We start from the raw sequence: 21,108 nt of genomic DNA on the forward strand, positions 1-21,108 counted from the left end.
GTGACTATGAACATTCACATACAAATCTTAGTGTGGACATGTGTTAATTTCTCCTAGGTATATGTATATCTAATTGTGGAATGGCTGGGTCACATGGTAACTAACATTTTGAGGAATGACGACTATTGTCCACATCAGCTAACCTATTTTATATTTCCAAAAACAATGCCTGAGGGTTCCATTTTATCCACATCTTTGTCCACACTTGTAATTACCTGTTTTATTATAGCCACCCTAGTAAGTATGGAAATGGTATCTCTGGGTGGCTTTCATTTGCAGTTCCCTATGATAAATAATGGTGAGCATCTTTTCCTGGGCTTATTGGCCATTTGACCACCTTCTTTAGAAAAGGGTCTATTCATATCATTTGCCCAGTTTTTAATTGGGATTTTTATCTTTTTATTATTGAATTGTAAGAGTTCTGTATATATTCGTGATACAAGGCCAAATACATGATTTGTAAACATTTCCTCCATCCTGTAGGATGTCTTTTTACTTTCCTGATGCTATCATAAGTAATACAAAAGTTTTTGTTTTGTTTTTAAGTTTGATGAAGTCTCATTTTTCTAGTTTCACTTGTGCTTTTGGTATCAGATCCATGAAGACTTCGCCTAACTAAAACTCATGAAAAATTATTCCTGTTATTTCAAAGAGCTTTAAACTTTTAACACTTCTATTTAGGTATATGATCAATTTTGAGTTGATTTGTATTTATGGTGTAAGGAAGGGATCTGACTTTTCTTCTGCAGGTGGATCTCTCTTTTGCCCAGCATTGTTTTTTGAAAAGACTATTTTCCCCCATTGAATTGTCTTGGCACCCTTATTGAAAATCAGTAGACCATAAAATCTAAGGGTTTACTTCTGGACTCTCAGTTCTATTCCACTGTTACATGTCTATCATTATGCTAGTATCACACTGTATTGATTACTATAATTTTGTAATCAGTTTTAAAATTGAAAAATGTGAGTCTTCCAACTTTTCTTCAAGATAATTCTTACAATTCTGAGTCTCTTACATTTTCCTAAAATATTTAGCATCAGCTTTTCAATTTCTGCCAAAAAAAAAAAAAAAAATCCAGCTAATATTTTGATAGGAATTGCATTGACTCTCTAGATTGCATTGCAAAGCACTGCCATCTTAAAAAAGTCTTCTGATCCATGGACATGGGGTGACTTTCAATTTATTTAGGCCATCTTTAATGTCTTTCAACTATATTTTGCAGTTTCCACAGAGAACTCTTTCACTGCCTTGATGAAATTTATTCCTAGGTAATTCTTTTGGATGTAAATATACATTGATTTATTTTCATTTTTGGATGTTTACTGAAAGTATATAGAATTACAATTGATTTTTTATAGAAATAAAATTGATTCTTGTGTCCTGTCAACTTGCTGAACTCATTTATTGGCTCTAATAAATGTTTAGTGGATTCTTTGGGATTTTTTGTACACAAAGTCATGTCATCTACAAATAGAATTACTTTTACTTCTTTCTTTCAATAAAGATGACTTTTCTTTCTTTTCATTAACTAATTCACTAGACAGAAGCTCCACTAGCTTCACTAGCAAGCTCCAGTGCATTGTTCATTAGAAGTGATGAGTAAAGACATCCTTGTCTTCTCCCTGATATTACAGTAAAAGCACTCAAACTTTCACCATTTGTGTATGCTGCCAGTTGTGGGTTATCTAAAATTACAATCCACAAAGGTTGAGGAAATTCCCTTCAGTTCTCAATTTCTTGAATATTTTTATCACCAAGGAGCGTTGAGTTTTGTCAAATGCTTTTTCTGCATCTATTGACACGTGTTTTTTGTTCTTTATTCTATGATGTGTTACATTAATTGATTTTGGGATGCTAAATGTACCTTGCATTCCTATGATAAATACCCCCTTTCCATTTTTTTTTGGAATTTTGCTCGAGTTCATTTGTTAGATTTTGTTGAGGGTATTTACATCCATAGTCATAAAACATGTTGGTCCTATAGTTTTTTACCCTGATGTGTTTGTCTGGTTTGGTCATAAGGGTAAAAACTGACCTTATAGAATTATTTGGGAAGTATTCCCTCCTATTCTAAGTTTTTTGTTGTTGTTGTTAGAATTTGTCACACACACACACACACACACCCAAGAATTGATATTAATTCTTTAAGCATTCCATAGTATTCACCAGTGAAGCCATCTGCACTGGATTTTCCTTTGTGAGAAGGTTTTTAATTACTAATTTGACTTCTTTACTTACTAAGGTCTTTCATATTTTCTTCTTGTGTCAGTTTTGGTTGTTTGTGTCTTTGTAGGAATTTGTCTGCTTCATTTAAGTTATCCAATTTATTGCGATAATTTGCTTATAGTGTTTCCTTGTAGTCCTTTAATTTTTGTAAAATCAGTAGTGTTGCCCCCTTTCAATGCTGATTTCAGCAATACGTCTTTTCTCATTCTTTAGTCTAGCCAAAGATTTGTCAGTATTGTTGACTTTTTCAAAGAACTAAATTTTGCTTTCGTTGTTACTCTATTCTATTCTTCATTTATTTATGCTCTAATCTTTATTATTTCTTTCATTTTGCTTACATTTACTTTGCTCTTTTACCTGTCATAAGGTAGAAGGTTAGAGTGACTTGAAGTTTTTGTTCTCTTTTAATATAGGTATTTATACTGTAAATCTCCTTCTCAGTACTGCTTTATCTGCATACCATAAGTTTCAGAGTTTGTGTTTTCATTTTTGTTTACCTTGAAGTATTTTGTAGTTTCCCTTGTAATTTTTACTTTGACCCATTGGTTCTTCAGGAGCGTGTTATATAATTTCCACATATTTGTGGATTTCCCAGTTTTCTATTGATTTCTAAGTGCATTCCATTCATCTGAAAGCATACTTTGAATGATTTCAGTCCTTGCAAATTTATCAAGACTCATTTTATGATGAGCATATGGTCTCTCCTGGAGAATGTTCCAACATTATTATTGAAACTTATAATGATGTTGTGTGTGTGTTTGTGTGTGTGTGTAGTGTTACATGCTTCAAAGGAAAAGTATAGGATGAGAAGAATGTTTTCTCTGCTTCTGCAGGTGGCTTGTTTTATAGACGTCCATCAGTTCTAGTTGGTTTATAGTGTTGTTCAGTCTTCTATATTGTTGATATGCCTAGTTGCTCTGTTTTTAAAAGTAGAGTTTTGATGTTTCTATTTCATTGAATTGTCTATTTCTCCCTCATTTCTGTCAGATTTCGCTTCATTTATTTTGGGGCTCTGTTTTAAAGTGCATATATGTATACTGTTATATCTTCCTGATTAATAGCCTTGTATAATTCTAATATATCCTTTACCTCTTTTCTTTTTTTTTAATTTTATTGTCCATTTTTCCTAATAGTAGTTATTTATGTAATATCAGAAAAAATGACTTGGATTAGTGTGGTGGTGTTTAAAATGAAGAAAAATAGACAAGGCTTTGGGCATGAAGGTGATATATAAAAGACTTGAACAAATTGAATAATGCTCAGCTATACTCCCATCCAAACAAAGCAATTTGTATATCCAAGAATGGCTACATGATTTTTGGAATCCAATACAAATGAAAACGTGGAGATTCTTGTTTAAACAAGAACTTCAAGAGAGTGACAACAGCACATTAAATCAAGCATAGACCCTTTGGAGCATGGGGTCCTGGTGATTGCATGGGTTTCTTTTCTCCTACGATTTTCAAATCAGAGGAAAGCCTTGAATTGTCTTCAAAAAGGCGGACAGCTACTTGTGAGAAGAAAGATAAGAATATATATAAAGAAGGAGAGAGATTAAGACAAGTGAAAATATCTTGAGAGATTTTTTAAGAAGAGAACTTTGGAGCAGCTGCCAAGAATGGATAAACATTGAGAGGGATTTAAAAATAAACGTTTTGCTATGCATTGTTAATGAGCAGGGCTCCCAGATTCTTTTATCTTCTTCAACCCATTCTCCACAGAGGAACCAAAGTAATTAAAAAAAAAAAAAAAAAAGGCAACCATGATCACATAACTTCACTATCCAAAACCCTTATATAGGCATTCTCTTTTTTTTAATCTTTATGTATTGATCTTTTTTGTTGAATCTGCAGTTTTTGTTGAGATACATTCACATACCATATATTCTATCCAAACCAAAGTATACAATCCCTGTCTCACAGTATCCTCACTTAGTTGACATTAGCCATCCCTTCCTGCCTTGAGGTCCACAAACCTGCAGTTTTCTTTGACTTTTCTTTCCTCTCCTCCATTTACTACTCTTTTAAATACAGAATACCAAATTTAGATCAAATATAGTCATACTCTTATAGCATCCTAAACTTTTCCTTTGAAGCATATAATATGCTGCATGTACACACACTTACATTATTATAAGTTCCAATAATATAAGTACCACCTATCTTTTTAAAACAAACATTCCCTTATCTCCCTACCCTATACCTCTACTCTAATCTGCTTTCTATTTCTGCCAATTTGCTATTTCTGCTTTCCATCTCTGCCAGTTTGCAATTTCTAATCATCTCTTATAAGTGATATATCATTTTCACCCATATGTGTCTTGCCTGTTTCACTGAGCATAATGTTTTCAAAGTTCTTCCAAGTTGCAGCATGTCTGGTAACTCTATTCTTTCTTATGGCCAAGTATTCTATTTTGTGTATATACCACTTCTTGTTTATCCACTCATTTGTTGACAAATACTTGGGTTGTTTCCAGCTTTTCACTACTGTGAAAAATGCTGCTTTGAACATTGGTGTACAAGTATTTATTTGTGACTTTCACTCGCTTTGGATATACACTTAGGAGTGGGATTGCTGGGTCAAATGATAATTCTGTATTTAACTTTGAGGAACTGCCACATTGCTTTCCACAGCAGCTGTACCATCTTTACATTCCTATCAACAAAGGACTAGAGTTCCAATTTCTGTGCATCCACTCCAACAATTGATATTTACTGATTTTTAAATATAATAACTATCTTTATGGGTGTGAACTGGTATCTCATTGTGGTTTTAATTTGCATCTCTCTAATGGCTAATGATGTTGAGCACCTTTTTGTGTGTTTATGGGCCATTTATATAAATTATTTGGATAAAACTCTATTGAAGTCATTTGCTCCTTTTTTAATTGGTTGGTTTGTCTGGGACCACATCTTTTGCCTAAAGTTTTGCCCGAGTCAAAAATATATGGTTGAATAAATAAATTAAAGGGTATTAAGAGGACTTAATCTAGATGGCGGGAGCAGGGAGGGAAGTTCTGAGGAAGGAACATTTAATTTGAGAAATTAGGAATAGGAAATACTAGATGAATTGAGGGGGAAGATCATTCCAATGTAGAGATCAGAAGTTGAGAGTAACCAAAGAAGACAAGTATTCAAGTTCACTGCGTATTTAGGGAAGAGGTTGAAATTGATAATGAAGTGGTAGGTAGGGACAGGGTATGGAAGGCCTAGTAGGACATGTATAATTCACATCTAATATTGCTCTGCTCATCCCCTTTCATCTGTTCTTCTAGTAATATAACTCTTCTTTATTATGACTTGGCCATTATAGTTTGGTCATACTTGATGTCTTCCCCATGTCCTACCAAGCATGGAGATGGGAACATGACTCAAGCTTAGTTATACCAGGGAAGTACATGACTTGATCATATTGATTAAATTTAGAAATCAACATGCAAATGTGGACTTTAAAAAAGAAATAAAAAGGCTTCTATTAAGATTAAATTTGAAACCAGAGGGCACATTTTTCAACCAGCAGGATATTGAGGAAAGCCTCAAAAGAAGATGAATGACAGAAGCACAAGTGAGAGTTCACCTCAGCATATTAATCTTTAACCTCTGAAGAGAAAGAAAGCTAATATATTGTAACAAAGTTACCTTAAAATGTAAGTGAAATCTATATTCTGTATCTCATTTGTATTTTAGTCTACTTTTATTTAAGGAGCAAATGACTTTCCTGTTATAATTAAAGGTGTTTTAAAAGTTCCAAGCATTCTTGAATTTTAACCCTGAGACAGTAAACATGCATTATTGGAAACTACATGTTACAACGTTAAAACACCAAAAACAAAAAATGTTCATTTAAAAACTGCCATAGCAAGCTAATTTTACTCACCAGCTTTATGATAATTAATCTCTTGACCAAGACTTTAGTGTTCTTGCTATAAATAAACCTACCTGCTTTAAATACTTTGCAGATTTTCTTCAAAGATATCTAAAGACATTTGTTGTTAAAAGTTATCTTAACTATAAATAAAATGATAGCTTAGGATAAACTTAAAGATAATGCAAAATTGTATTTTTCATGACACACTTAAGCCTAGGAAATTAAAATCTTAACTTTTCTTCCAAAGCTGTTAGGAAAAATTGTTCATGTTACTGGGTTTGTTAAGCTGGAAAAAATATACTTATTGGTAGGCTATTAGCCACTTTAAATGCCATGTGGGGAGCACTGGTCTGAGAATGAAGCCATGCAAATATAAACAGAAAGATGTGGTAGAGGAAGATACAGAGCTTTGCCAAAATGATTTGAACCCCTGGAAAGACATTTGTGCCAGAAGTGACCTCCACTTTTGGAATGGCAAGAGTGGATTTTGGTCAAATGCATTCCCTTTTGGGTTAAGCCCTTAAAAATTAGGTTCCTGTCATATGAAAACCACCATTTATTTTGTCTCGAAATCATTTGGAAAGTTGCCAAAGAGTTTTGGCAATAGTAATGAAATACTGTGATATTTTAAAAAGGTGACCCTGGCTACTAATGGGTTAATAGTTTGGAAATTGACAAACATGGAGTCAGCGATCCCAAATAGAAAGCTATTGCACTAGCCTAAGTCAGAAATGATGGTGGCATGGACTAGACTAGAAGCCTTGTGAGCAGATCCAAGATAGTGTTTGCAGTTAAGCCCATCATCAGATCCTGCAAGGCTAACAGCCAGGAAAAGGAACAGGAATGAGTCAAAGATGACACACACCTTTCTGTCTTGAGCAATGGGTGGATGGAACTGGGATTTATTAAGATAGTAAAACTGGACAGGAACAAATTTTGGAGAGAAGATTTCAAATTTAATTTTTGATTAAGTACATTTTAGATGACTTTTTGCTGTGAGATATTCACTTGGAGAAGACAAGTAGAAAGTTATATGTACAGGTCTTGATGTTGAGTATATAGGTCTGGATATATATTCAAATATATAAGCTAGAAATAAAGAAATTCTACTTCTGTTTTCTTATCTTTAGCTTGTCCAGTTGCATTTTGATTATATTTTAGAAGAATAGCTCTAAACCTCTCAGAAATAGACTCCACACCAAATAAAGGAAGTGTACACAAAACCAGGTTGAACTCCCAAATTAACTTTTAGATGATCTCAGAAAGTTTTATTGTTATCACACCTATATTTCAATAAATTTGGCCACAAGGGCATTACCATCCAATGGTATGTTTAATAGGTGAATATAAGTGAATTTTATCATCCTCTTAATTAGTGGACTAATGTTGGACAATGGATTCCATAATATCCAGCTGTTTTGTTTAGACATGCAAATGTGCAATTCAAACTTATTATCCATACATCATGGCATCTTCTAGGCATCTAATAACATCATCAGAAGTTCCAGAGATTCATATTGAGGTATTATGCTTGCTAATAATTCTGCTTTTAATCATTTGCAGTATCTTTCCCTAAATGAATCTTAACGACCATTTTAGAGTATCCACGCAGGACATTAAAATGGGGATAAGCTTAAGGGACACAAAAATCATCAACTAGCCCACCCCAAGGAAGCGTTTCTGTCAAAGGTTTTTATTGACTTTGTAGAGTTAGAAGTTTTCAGCAATGAAGAAAGTTGCCAAAGGATAAATTAACTAAACACCAGAAAAGTCAGCATGTGTGACCTTAAGTAAATCACCTAACCTTTTCAGGACAGTTTCCTCCTTTATAACTTCTAAAAAATAAGGAAGTTGCCAGCAAATGATTTCTCAAATCCCTACAGGATATATCACTCTATGATAGTGAGGTGTTTGGGGAAAAACTAATAGAAAGTTTGGACTTTACCATCTTCATCCAAACTTTAAATTTATAAAATCTATTTTTAGGCACTAGTATGGCCACTACACCAGATTTCCAGATTTCCGATATGGCATTTGAGTACCACAGAACAATACCGTTGAGGAATGAATGAATGCCAGCGATGTACCCAGAAAGCTTCTGTAGGAAGCATGAAGAGAGACAGTAGCAAACAAAGACAGAAAAAGACCTCTTACACATATGGTCAAGAACAACGTCAAATGTTTCACACTAATGGTGAATTGCTGAGAAGGAACAGGAGTAACAAACCAATATGGTGCACAGCAAATTAAAAATGAAGTTGCTTTCTCTGAACATTGGCTTTGGGCTGAGCATAACAGATAAAGATAAAAGGCTAGTCTTGGCAGTAAGCTGTAGCCTTAAACCAATTAGGAATTCTTTAGCCCACATTTGAGAAAGGAATGAAGTAATAATCACAACAGAAAGGGCTAACTCTTTGTTTTAAGGGGAATCTAATGCCTTTTCTTCCCCCTCCAAGCACACACACTACCTTGTGTAATAATGCTAGTATTCTCCACTGCTGTTTTGATTTTGTTTCATTTTTTGTCTGTCTTAATCACAGAAGGCCAACTTGGTTTGATTAGGACACAACTTCTCTTAATTGGGGGTTTTCATCATAAATTCTGAGAGCTACAACTGTTTTTTTTTTTAAAAAAAAAAAAAGATTTTTAAGCTTATGCTTTCATCTTTAAGACATTAAGATTGTCATCCCCTGTAACAAATTTGGAGCTGTGTAGAAAGTAACCACATACATATACATAAATCTTGAGAGCTAAAAAGGACATAGCAGAAGATTAGCATTTTATGAGATGCCAACATCATATCTGATGGCTGACAACACTGGTTAATCTTAGTTTTGAGAATTCTTGATTTTAGGATTTAGAGAGTTCTGCTGAAAACTGTGGAAGGCTGCCACTTCTTCCAAGAGACCAACTTGAATTAGCTATAAATCCGACTTAGTTTATAAAGCAGATGAAGACAAACATAATTCAAACTCTTAACTGGAGAAACTGGGAAGTATGATGTGGGTTGACAGCATAAATTGTGTGGGTGGGGCAAAGACTGAAGGAGCTTTGGCCTTTACAGAATCTTTTGAACTAATGTAATAACATGAACCCTGCAGGATGTGTTATTTCAAGGAGACCATGAAGACAGGAAATGAAAAAGGATACCTTCAGAGCATTTGGATTTTACTTAAATATTTTTGGGTTCCCATGTTCAAATTACTGTATTTTAAGAGCAACAAAGTTGAGTAAAAATTGCTGACCTCAAGAAACTTACAGATCTAAAAGACAGAAAATATACTTCCTCTTCTGGTCTGAAGTTCAAAATCCATTTCACCCTTTAAGATTCTGATAAAATGCTACTTCTCTGAAACTTTACTCTACCACACCACCCTGGGGGAGATTTAATCACTCCCCTGTGTGTGCCTTTATTCCAGCACTTACCTCATGTTTACAAAATATTTTTCTCTAAATAGACTTGTATTCCTTCAGAGAAGAAGCTCTATCTTGTTTACTGTTACATCCCCCTGAGGAAGGTCAGACACACAGTAAATTGCTGAATCATACTGCCCTGATGAATGAAGAACAAAAAATAGATTTGTGTCAAAAGTCCAAAAGGTACAAAAGAGTTATGTATATTGTATGGCAAGGGTGGGGATTTATCTTGGAAAAAGCAAAGGAATCAGAAGCAAGAAGAAAACTTAATCTGGTAAAATTACATATATATAATTAATCTTTGATGATTCTATGGGTAGAAGAGGAAGCCTTCAGTTCATTCATGGCAGTTATAAAGAGTTTCATAACCCCCTAAATTCTCTGCTTCATTCTGAATATAATAGCAATATGAAAAGCTTGCCTATGTTGGACCTTTCACAGCAAGGAAAGTCTACCTACTACTGCTGTGTCAGAGTGCCCTTCAAATCCTTCACTAGCCAACCTCCATTTGTTTAGAGTTGGCAAAGGTCTGCACCCAACAATCCAAATGTTTCAAGTTGGAGTGTTATCAAGATGACAGCAGTTACAATTTGTATAAAGGATTTGTTCAAACTATTCAACTGAAATGAGAAGCAAGCAGCCAATCCTCCCATGTTATCACATCCAATTACATAGGGCTTTGGAATGCTTTCTTTCTATCAGGAAATTCACAGAGAGCTATCTAAAGAGGGCAATTGTGGTTCACTGTAGTTATCCATTTGATCTTTTGAGTCTAATTATATGCATAAATGCCTAAGTTAACTGCTGATGTTCTCTCTCCACAAAAGTCCACTGAGCAGACTTTTCTATTAGTTTTTTCAACTCTGATATAAAATAGGCTGATATTACAGACCAAAATCAGCAAGACCAAATTGTAGTAATAATGACCATAATAACTAGCATTTATATGGCAATTTCTAGTTAGCACAAACCCTTCACACCCATTATCTTTTTTGCTCCTCACTAATATTGAGGATTGATGGCTATAAGATGATTTGGATCAGTACCCACAAGTCTAGGGAAGTTTGGCCATTAGATTCACCAAACTAGAGCTGGTTCATAGTTGTCTGACTTGCTTTGCAGGTGGACAGTACCATCCCCAGGCATCAACGTCCCCAATCACTTTTTGCCTGAAATTTTCAAAGGATCACTTCTATTTACTGTTTCTAATTCTTATCTCCTGTTCCTTCTTCAATCCACTGTACCCTAGCTTCCCCTGCACCCTTTTGCTAAACCAAGAATAGTTAAGTTCATCAGTAACTTTATTTAGCCAAACTAAAGGCATTTTCAACTGCAGATTATTCCCAAACCTGTATATCTAGTCCTTTCTTTCCTCTGAACTTCATATTTTGTTTTCAGTTGTCTACCAGATGGCCTTATCTAGACATCCCAAAAAACCTTGTATTTGTTCAAAATGAATTCTTCATCCCTGAACATAATATTGCCTATTTCTGGGGTTTTCTTGTGCAGAAATGCCTCCCCCTCTTCTGACTCATATCAGCTATTACGTTGTCTATGATATCCCTTCTGACTGCCTGGCTAAGTTCTCTTCCTATATACTCCCAGGAAACCCTAGTTATCTCTCATTATTTAACCTTTCAGGTGATCTTTTCTTTACACAGTTTAAGGGCACGGAAGGTGACTGTTTTTAACTAGATCAGCAGTCACAGTAGGAGACTTTTATATCAGTGCTCAAAGAATATTAAATGGATAAATGGCTGCATGAAGGAAATTCTTCCAATAGAATATTGCCACTCTTTAGTGATCTTGACCTAACCCAACTGAGCTTGGGAATAATCAACTGAACTTTAGTGTGTCTTTTAAAAATTTGCTCTATTTTCCTCTTAAAACTGAAAAGCACAATCCTGGAGGAAGAGAAGTGTTTTGTATCAAACATTTCAGAGAAATGTCTTAAAAAACTGACTCACAAATTCTGCTTTAAAATATATTCCACTTACACCCCCTGATTCAGGAAAAAACTATTGACCATAGTTATCCAGGGAACTGTAAAGTGCACTTTCTATCTTTATCTTGCCCTCTTAACTTATTCTGGCTTGCTAGCCACATCTCAAAAAGTAGGGCAGATGTGTGAAAAGTGGACCATTACCACCCCATTCCAGTAGACCTGCTGGATATTTCTGTTGCATGAAAAATACATAAGGTCTATTACATAAAACTGTGTAGATAATGATTTTATAGAGTAGTGCCTGAAAGTGACTCACAGAAGGTAGTCAATCACCAGTGATGAATTCTTACACTGTTGACACAACGTGAAGATCTACACAATGTGGGGAAAAAGGCAACTGTGTGATCTGATTTAAATCAATGTGAGATTGTGCAATTATTCTATTTCAATAGAGTTCCAGTTAAACCTGAATAGTTGTCAAAGCACATTCTAAAGTACACAGTGAAACTTTGCTTACTAAAAAAAATGTTTCCTATCTGGAGATTTTTCCATTACTAGGTCTAACCTGTTGAAACCATCTCTTCTTAGGTCTATTTCTTCCATGTGTGTTTCTCTGATGGCCTGATGTAGTCAGGATATTTTTCTACTCAAATCCCTGAAAATTTGTTCCACTTGATTGTTTCCTCTTCCTTTCAAATATAACTTCATCTAGACCTGCACTATCAAATACAGTAGCCACTAGTCATGTCTATTAAAATATAAATTAACTAAAATTAAATAAAATTCAAAATTCAGTTCCTCAGTCACATGGCCACACTTCACGTATTCCATAGACAAAGCAACAAGTGGCTGCTATATTGGATAGCACAGAGGAACATTTCCATAATCACAAATTTTTTTTTGGACAACACTGATTCCAACAGAAAACTCTACTCTCCTTGACTTGTACTATTTTGTTGGCCTTTTGGGTGTTATTTTTTTAATTGCAGAAAACCTTTTCTACATTTATTCCCATAGGTTTCTTTTATTATATAGGGCTCTTTTTGCTTCTCAGTGGAATAAGTGGGGTCAATGAACAGCCCTATGGAAACTTAAATGGTACTTCTTAAACAGTAATGTCTCTATTCAAACTTGTCTTTAAATAACTCTCAGTTACTTTAAGGTTATGCGAAGAGATAATCCTTACATAAGCTGTAACATGGGTATGGAAAGTCTTTTTGGCATAGACTAGCAGACTGAAACTAGTAATAAAATATTTAAAAATAGTAATAAAATATAAAAGGATGTGTGACAGAATTTGAAATTGTGTGATATTTAGGGAAAGCATGCCCAAACTTAAGACACCTGAAATGTGACCATATTTTTGCCACTGAGCTTTACTTTTCCAGCCTTTCCACATAGACTATGATAATAATGTAGAGGTCAACTGAGAGTATAGATTATATAAATATGCATTGAGGTGCACAGAGATTTAGAGATGGTGCTTTATTGTAAATTATAGTAATTGGAAATCTTGCTAATCATTTATTAGAAATTTGAGAATAAAATTATAAGAAATATCTGCAAAATGAAATGAAGTATCTTTCACTATCTGTCCATATTCCCAGCAAGTGAGATCTTAAAAGAAGGTGAGTGGCCCTGCGTTTTCCCCTGGCCACCCAGCACATGTAATTAGTTTTACAGTTCACTATTGAGCCAGCTTTTCTGGTAGCAGCTCCCTAAAAGCCTGTTGTCTACTGTACAGTAAAATGGATGTTTTTGTACTCAGGAGACTCTGGAGAATTTAGAGTTATCCCAACTCACTGAAGGGAGGGAATGAAAAGGAAACTCCATTAGTATTCTAGGAGCTTCCTTGTTGAGCTGCTGTCAGAGTTCAGGGGCTTTCCAGGTGACTTTAGCCCATTATAGATGGCTAGTTTTCCTTATACAACCTCCTTTGATCTTTAATCTATCCTCTGAGAACCTATCTGGACAAACCAGTCAAGATTTACTGGCTTTATCAGCCCTCCATCACTCAGAAAGATGCTCCTAGGGAGTTCAGAATGTTCTGCTTTGCCAGGAAGCTGGAAGGCTCACACTCTATAGGAAGTGGGAATAGCCATTTTCCACCTTCACTTTTGCCCGGCACTGATGAAACAGGACCCAGGCTGCTCCTTAGCCCCACTAAAGAGGATGGGCTGTCTGCCTGAATCACTGTAGGAGATGGGAAGACCCCAAAATGTGCTTAATTTTTTCTATCATGTTACAAACATGATTTCAAATTCCAAGCACAATTATAACGTTAATATTTCCTTTTGTGATTTCAAGGTACAAGGCCATTTTGAATAATATTTGGCTGTTGTCTAACATACAAATGCTTGTTCTGAAAATGTTCCTCTCACCCACATGCAATTGCTACAAATGGTGGAATTATATGCATTTGAATGTGAGCCCACTGAGTGCCAGTTTTGCCTCCAGAGTTGCTATTTGATCCCCTCACTCAAATTTAGAATTAACAAGTGAATTAAATGAGCATAGTCTCTAACATTCTGGCTAGTATCTAAATGACCAGAAGGAGAAAAAAAATTCTCTCCTTATTTAAACCCCTTCAGGAATATAATTCTCTTGAGTGCACTGGCTGTATGTGAAATTTAGAAGTTTTCTAGTTTTTAATTAAGTTCTGGCAGTATAAATTGCTCTCTGTTGTCCTTTGGAGCAATATTCTAGGGATGATCATGTTTTATCAGCACTTTATTCCTGCAAACGTATTCATGAACCTTGTTGTGTTGTTTCTAAGCAGATATTTTTTGCATATTTTTAGTATACTCACATCTTCCCTGTCCCCATACTCCATGGTCCATTCTTCTCCCTCCATTCTGTCCAACTATAGTCTACTTCCCTGGTAGCTTCTGTTTTCTCAAGAATGTTTATTAGCCTTCTAAGCCAGTTAGTTAACAAAGGTGAGGAACTGGAAAAGAACATTTCCCTCTGTGAAAATTCATCAACCGTGTCTTCCTTCACCTACAAGAAAATATTTTGTCTAGGCTCATAAAAAATGGTTGTTCTTAACTTCTAAGAAGTCTCTCAATGCTTGATGGAGCAAAGTCAATATGTGATAAGAAATTGAGTGAAGACAGCCACATGCACTCTCTCCAAAGACTGCTTCTCAAAATTCTGTAATAGATTTTCTGATTTGCTTTTTAACCACCCAGGTTCCTAACTAGTGGCATAATAAGGAGAATTTCTTTCTGCATGTGTAGTCTGTGTTTCACATGAGTCATAGCTCCCTTCATGATTGTGGATAATTGTGACTTGAAAATGGATGTTCTTTTTAAACCTGTAACATAGCACCACTTGCTAACCTTTGCTTCAATTTAATGACTCAATTCAGTTCATTTAATTGACAATCTACTGGCAAGACTTTTATCATTTTTTTTGAAGTCAGTATTTTCCTTCTTCTTCTCAACCTCAAATTATTAGAATTGAAGGGCAAAAAGAATGCTCCGAGATAGTGACTCATGCTTTAACTCATCCAATGGTTTCTCAGAATGATTAGTCAGCCAGGTCTCTATAAAGTACTGAATATGAAACAGAAGTGGAAGGGCCACACACTGAACAACAGAAAGCAGTTTGCAGGGCTGATTACTAGGAATTACAAATCTAAGTAGAGGAGAAATCAGGAAGGCCAAAGTGGGAAATGACTATGCCTGTTCATGTTGTCTGTGTAGAGAAAGCCTCCTTGACAACTCTGGGGTACTAGACTTTTAGAATTGGCCATATTGACTCTCAAAGAAATAGAAATTCTGAATAAACCTATAATCATTATATGCCAATTGAATCCATATTAAAAAGAATACCCATTAAAAGTCAGGACCAGATGAGTTTAAGATGAGTTTGGCCAACAGTTCAATGATTTCTAATCTTATTTTATACAAACAGTTCTGAGAGAGGGAAAAAGAAAAAGATGGAAAAAGAGGGCTGGGATCACTAGATCATTTTGTGAGGCTAGTGTAATCCTATCATCAAATCCAGACAAGGACAGTATTAGAAAGGCAACTTATCGTCCAATCACACTTCTGAATATAAATGCAACTTTTTAGTATGTCAAATCAGTGATGTGTCTTTCAATGTATTTTTAAGATATCTTTGGCCCAGTGACATTTTCATCATGTGAAGGTAGCTAACATTCATGGAGTATCTGCTATTACCCAGGCATTGTGCTGGATGCTTTGTATACATTAGCTAATTTAGCCCAGAGGCTGAGGAATTAAATCTTTCACCCTTTGGAAGAAAAGTATATCATCAACCAAATAGTTTTATTAAACACCTAATTACAAATACAAAAATATGAAAAGTAGCTTGCAATCAAAGTAAGTTTCCAAGTGATCCATTTGTTGGTCAACATGAGAAATCATTTACTGAGAGTGAGTTAATTTTGATTGATTTCAGCCACTGAAGAAATGTGCCCAAATAAATTTGTTAAAAGACTTTTGGTATTATCCAGAGAAACGGAACCAACAGATACATATACACACATACACACACAATTGTACATACACACAGACACACACACATATGTATGCATGTAAATATTATGAGATTATTTATTTTAGGGCTTAGCTCATACAACCATGGATATTGGCAAGTCCAAATTCCATAGGGCAGGCTGCAAGCTGGGAACTCTGATGGAGGCTTCAATGAATTCCCCAAGAGATGCTCGCTGACTGAATTAGAGATGGGAATTCTTCTCACTGCTGAAATCATCAGTTCTCCCTGTAAGGCCTTTAACTCATGGGGTGAGACTTCTCTCATTGCTAAAGGCAATATCCTTTGTTGATTGTAGATGGAATCAGCCATAGGTGCAATCAACTAATGATTTAAATCCACAAAATATCTCCCAGTAACAATCAGACCAGTGCTTGCTTGACCAAAAAACTGGACACCATAATCCAAGTTGACACATGAACTTAACCATCACAAAGACTGTTAGCCTTCTAGTGAGAGCAGTTGAACAGTTGAGGCAGAATATCAATAGTCAATTTAAAAACCGAGACAAATGATTTCAAGTTGTTCTCCTTGTCTCTTGGTGAGTTGAGTGATGTTACTAATAGCGCTTGGTTGTTTACTTGAGGAATAAATGATGAGTTCGAAGTGACCAAAATGAGTCTCAATGAATAGTCTGCATAGAACAAGTATAGGTGAGAATATTTTCAAAGTTGAGAAAACACTAATTCATTACAACTTGCTAAGATGTGTTACAGTGGATGGTGCTTAAAATCTGTGTGGAGCAGAAAGCAGCTTAGTTGGAGAAATTTACAGAATTTGTGAAAATGTAAGGCCTATGTTTATTCCCTGTAGCATTCTTCGGTAGGCCCTTTGTGGAAAACATTTGAACATGTGTTATTGAACCAGGTGGTGTCAGTGGTGAACTTCATTCATTCTCATTGATTTAACCATCTTCAACTGTAAAATTTTGTGAGAAATAGAATCTGAATATTCTGACTTGCCCTAGCACACAGAAGTTTGATAGCCTAGCAGTAAAGGTCTATCAGAATTTTTTTCAGATCAGGACTGAGATTGAAGGAGGGTAATCTTTACTTAAAGTCAATTTAGTGTAGATGCTAATCGTATGTACAAAATATCTCCACAGCGATGTTCAGACAATGGACACCTGAATGTAGCCAAGTGGACATGCAAAATTAACCACTCCAAGCAGGAAAGCGATCACAAAATATTGTCTTATTATATCTTATTATTATGAACTAACCATAAGTAGCCAAGCAGACACTAGATATCTACCATAGCTTGGAGGAAAACTGTCAATATATTTTCATAATGATGTGTTCTACTACTGGGCTTCTTAAAAGGGAAGGAAAGAACATAAGATCTAAAGTGGTTTCATCTAGAGATCAGAACCCGCTATGTCATGATACTTTGTTTTTCCACTCAGGATGTTCCGAACTAGACACTGCTAATAATTTGCTTGAATACCTGCCCGGTAATCCTTATTTGCAAATATGACATGCCCACATCTCTCCCTTTCAGCTTGGCATGTCAGTATCATGATTGTGTAAACAGAACAAATGGAAGCTAAATCTTGCTAGAAAATCAAAGCTTTGACAGGGCACTGCAGATGTGGGGATAAGTTTCTCCAATGTCGGAGTTCTAGTGTGCTAATTTTGTCTCTGTCCTAATTAGATTCAGAGTGGGACTAGATCCCCCTTGTGGGACATCTGCCTCCTAGTTGACAAACATAAGGCCTCTTCCCTCTTTGGGTCAAGGGTTGAAGAAAGGTTGTGGCTTGATCTGTTTTACATAATGCCTCAAGGAGAAATAAAAGGGTGCAACAGCATCCCTTATTTTAGTTCACTAAAATGAATACCATTTCTGAAGTTACAGTATGTTTGGAAAAAATCTGTTACGGAATCATTTTTTATTCATCACCTTTAAGTGATGTGCTTACATTACTCACTACAAATTTAATTTTAGTGCTTACTGAAAGCTAAGAACTATAAAAATGAACACATACACTTATAATGAAATCTTATTAATCTAAGATTGATACAAAGCATCTTTAACAAAAATATCTAAAGATTTAAAATAGCATTTGTAATTATTTTTCAGTAAAAATTTACAAAGTGCCAAAAAGTAGACTTGAGATTTAGTTTAAATTAAATATTAAGAAAAAGTTTCGGCACATGAATATTATGTGCAAATAAGTACAGAAGTGACTTTAAAGTACCTAGAACAGTATACCCAAAGTGTCGTTTCTCTGTAGTATTGGTTGCACAGGACATTGATTATTGAACACTCCTAAAGCAAAACTTCATCTAATATATCCACATTTTTAATACTCATCAACCTGATAGAAAGAAAGCACTGTCTTGAGGTGGAAAAATACCTGAGTCAAGTCCTTATTGTGCCACTGTAAGTCTTGAGTGAACTTATCATTGAACTTCCACAGTCCTCAGCTTCCCTTGTTCTAAATTAAGGAGTTTGTACTCTAGAGTCAAACAGCATCATGATCTGGGATTTTTAAAATTCTGAGTTGGCAGGATCTAAAATACCTGTTATTGAATGAAGCACATTAAAAATGTTTGGAATGACCATAACTTTACCCTACTATGGAGAAGTGTCTACAACATGTAGAAAGGTAAAAAAAATCAATTTTTCTAAAAAGCACATTTTCAGGCCATCTACTATGTTCATTGTCTCCCCATAATAAGAGCTGATTGACAAAGGCTGGACAAGAAGTCAGAGAAATTCCCAGCCACCCTTTTACCATCACGTGGCTCTTGACTCTTGTTGAGAACAGATGTATTTGATTGAAGATATCCCAAGTTCCTCAGGAAAGAGTATGTGAATTAAAGCGTCACTAATATGAGGGCTCATCTCTCTGTGCTAGAGCAAATGCCTAACATTGTGATTATTTTTTCTAGGACCCACCGATCTCAGCATGAAAAGGCAGTTGGCTACTAGCTCAGGATCCTCCAGCAGTTCAAGCTCCAGACCCCAGCTGAGTCCCACTGAAATCAATGCCGTGAGACAGCTTGTTGCAGGATACCGAGAATCAGCTGCATTTTTATTGCGTTCTGCAGATGAACTGGAAAACCTTATTTTGCAACAGAACTGAGTCAAATGATGACCATATTCATACTCACTGAGGTCTAAATTTGCAGTTTCCACTAATGACATTTTGATTTCCCAGCAGAGATGCTTCTGGTCTTACTGCACAGTCTTTTAAGAGAAACACTTCCATTATGCCACATTGTCCTTGATCCATAAAGTGATGTGTTAAGGTGCTTCAAAGGAACTCTGACCTCTGAAGTACTTGAGATAACTTTGTTCCAGCCTATTGCTCTTTGTTTTAGTGTCAGCATAAATATTGGAGGCTAAAAAAAAAAAAAAAAAAAAAGGAAAAAAAAAACACAACAGGCTGTATATTCTTAATTCAAGGATAAAGCAGAAGAAGCTTGTGGGATTAAAAAAATAATAAAAAATAGCTCAAGATCCAAGTGCAATATTAGTGGAATTTGCTGCTGACTCATTGGACTGAAAGCTGCACTATCTGGCAAAAAAAAAAAAAAAGCCAAATTTTCTGTTGCTACAGGATATAACAACAATTAAAAAGGATCTTGTATTTTAAAAAAATATAGGTAATTTTTATAAAAAGAAAACTTGTTTTTCATTCAAAATGGTCATTTTTACTTTGGTAACTTTTTCATAGATCTTAAAAGAAACTGTTTTGAGAAACTACTGTAAGTACGTTTTCCACATCCCTTTGCCTTCTCTTTCCAAATTCTTTCTACAAAAATAACACTTGATGCTGGAAAACCCTTGCTTACGTTATTTAGATCGTCACATCAGGAACTACTTCCAAGAGAAGCCTGCATTTCTACACTCACGCTGATCTCAAACATCCCACTCAATATTGCAGCTTTACCATAAACAGTTTTCATCACAGCATTTTTTAATATTAAAAAAGACATCACTGAAAAAAAAAAAGTCACACCTTTGGTTTCTCACAGCTGCTTTCTGACAGGCATCCCTATAGCAGCAATTGGATGTAGATGACTGAATGTTAAGAGGTTGCAAGTGACAATCTGAAAATTTGCACTCGTCTGTGGTTTTCTTTTCATTTCTCTCTTTCAGAAATGGTTTCCAAAAAGACTGTTACCTCTCCTGATATGGTCTGTTATAATTTCCAGGTAAAAATGACGTAAAGAACTCTCAGCGGATGCAGCTGCAACTTACAGTGAACTATTCCTATTTCCCATACTTTGTCCTTCTTTCTTATTTTCTACTGTTGGACACACATGAATGGTGTTTTCTTTGTGCACTGAGGCAAGTCTATTTTTAAAATATTTAGGGAGAATTACTTTAGTTCATGCTTCTTGTACAATTTTTTTCTGTTGTTTAGCTTTGGTTGGATTACAAATTCCTTGTGCATTCCTGATTTTGCCTTATTTCATGTAAAATTTCTGTAATCCTGTTTGACAATGAGTTTAAGACATCAGTGATATTTCTTATCTACTTGTTACCTATAGTTTTTCAAGTAATGACTGTGATTGTGACCAAGTAATGTGCACTTTTTCTTGTAACTGTGGACATTGCTATGCTTTTTTCTTCTAGTGTTTCTAGAATTGTTCCTTACAGTTACGTAAAAAAACAAAAACAAAAATAACTTTTGTGATACTGTTGGTGAATATGTGAAAATCTTATTGAAATATGAGTATTTTGGAAATACATAGATGCAAAAACACCTTTTAAGGTGTGGACTTAGAGTTTGCTTATTTAAATGAAAATTGAAAATTTGAGGGCTGGTATAATTTTCTGTTTTGTTTGGTTTAATAAACAGATTTCTGTGTTAAAACAATGATTGTGACAACTTATAAACTCTCTGAAAAATATGGTAGTTTATTTTAACAGTGTGCTTTTAAAAACCAAAATGGTATTTTGTGCCCACATTTAGCAAAAATTGACAGTTCAAATTTCTTTCTCAAAAATATCCTGAAGCCTACCAGGCTCTCAACATTCAGTTGATAAATTTTTATTTAAAGAAGGGCTAAAGGAAATTAACAAACCAAGTCTATGTCATTTAATTATTTACGTATGATTTAAGATTTAATATCTTTCATTCCTCGTTTTCACTACCTTTTTTAGTCCCTACTGG

The 21,108-nt window shown here is 35.1% G+C and overlaps 1 protein-coding gene across 8 annotated transcripts in view; it reads left to right on the top strand.

Moving 5' to 3' along the window:
• Positions 1-20,808, top strand: part of NOL4 (nucleolar protein 4) — a 422,358-nt gene extending 401,550 nt beyond the window's left edge. For 5 of the 8 annotated variants that reach the window (XM_037806259.1, XM_037806260.1, XM_037806261.1 and 2 more), the window contains one exon: positions 18,875-19,068. In XM_037806259.1, coding sequence (XP_037662187.1) covers positions 18,875-19,068 — 194 coding nt within the window. Of the gene's footprint in view, positions 1-18,874 lie in introns of all 8 variants that reach the window. The other 3 variants (XM_037806264.1, XM_037806258.1, XM_037806256.1) reach the window with 1 other exon arrangement.
• Positions 20,809-21,108: the final 300 nt, after the last annotated feature.

This window comes from Choloepus didactylus, chromosome 16 (assembly GCF_015220235.1).
Source record: "Choloepus didactylus isolate mChoDid1 chromosome 16, mChoDid1.pri, whole genome shotgun sequence".
Taxonomy (NCBI): domain Eukaryota; kingdom Metazoa; phylum Chordata; class Mammalia; order Pilosa; family Megalonychidae; genus Choloepus; species Choloepus didactylus.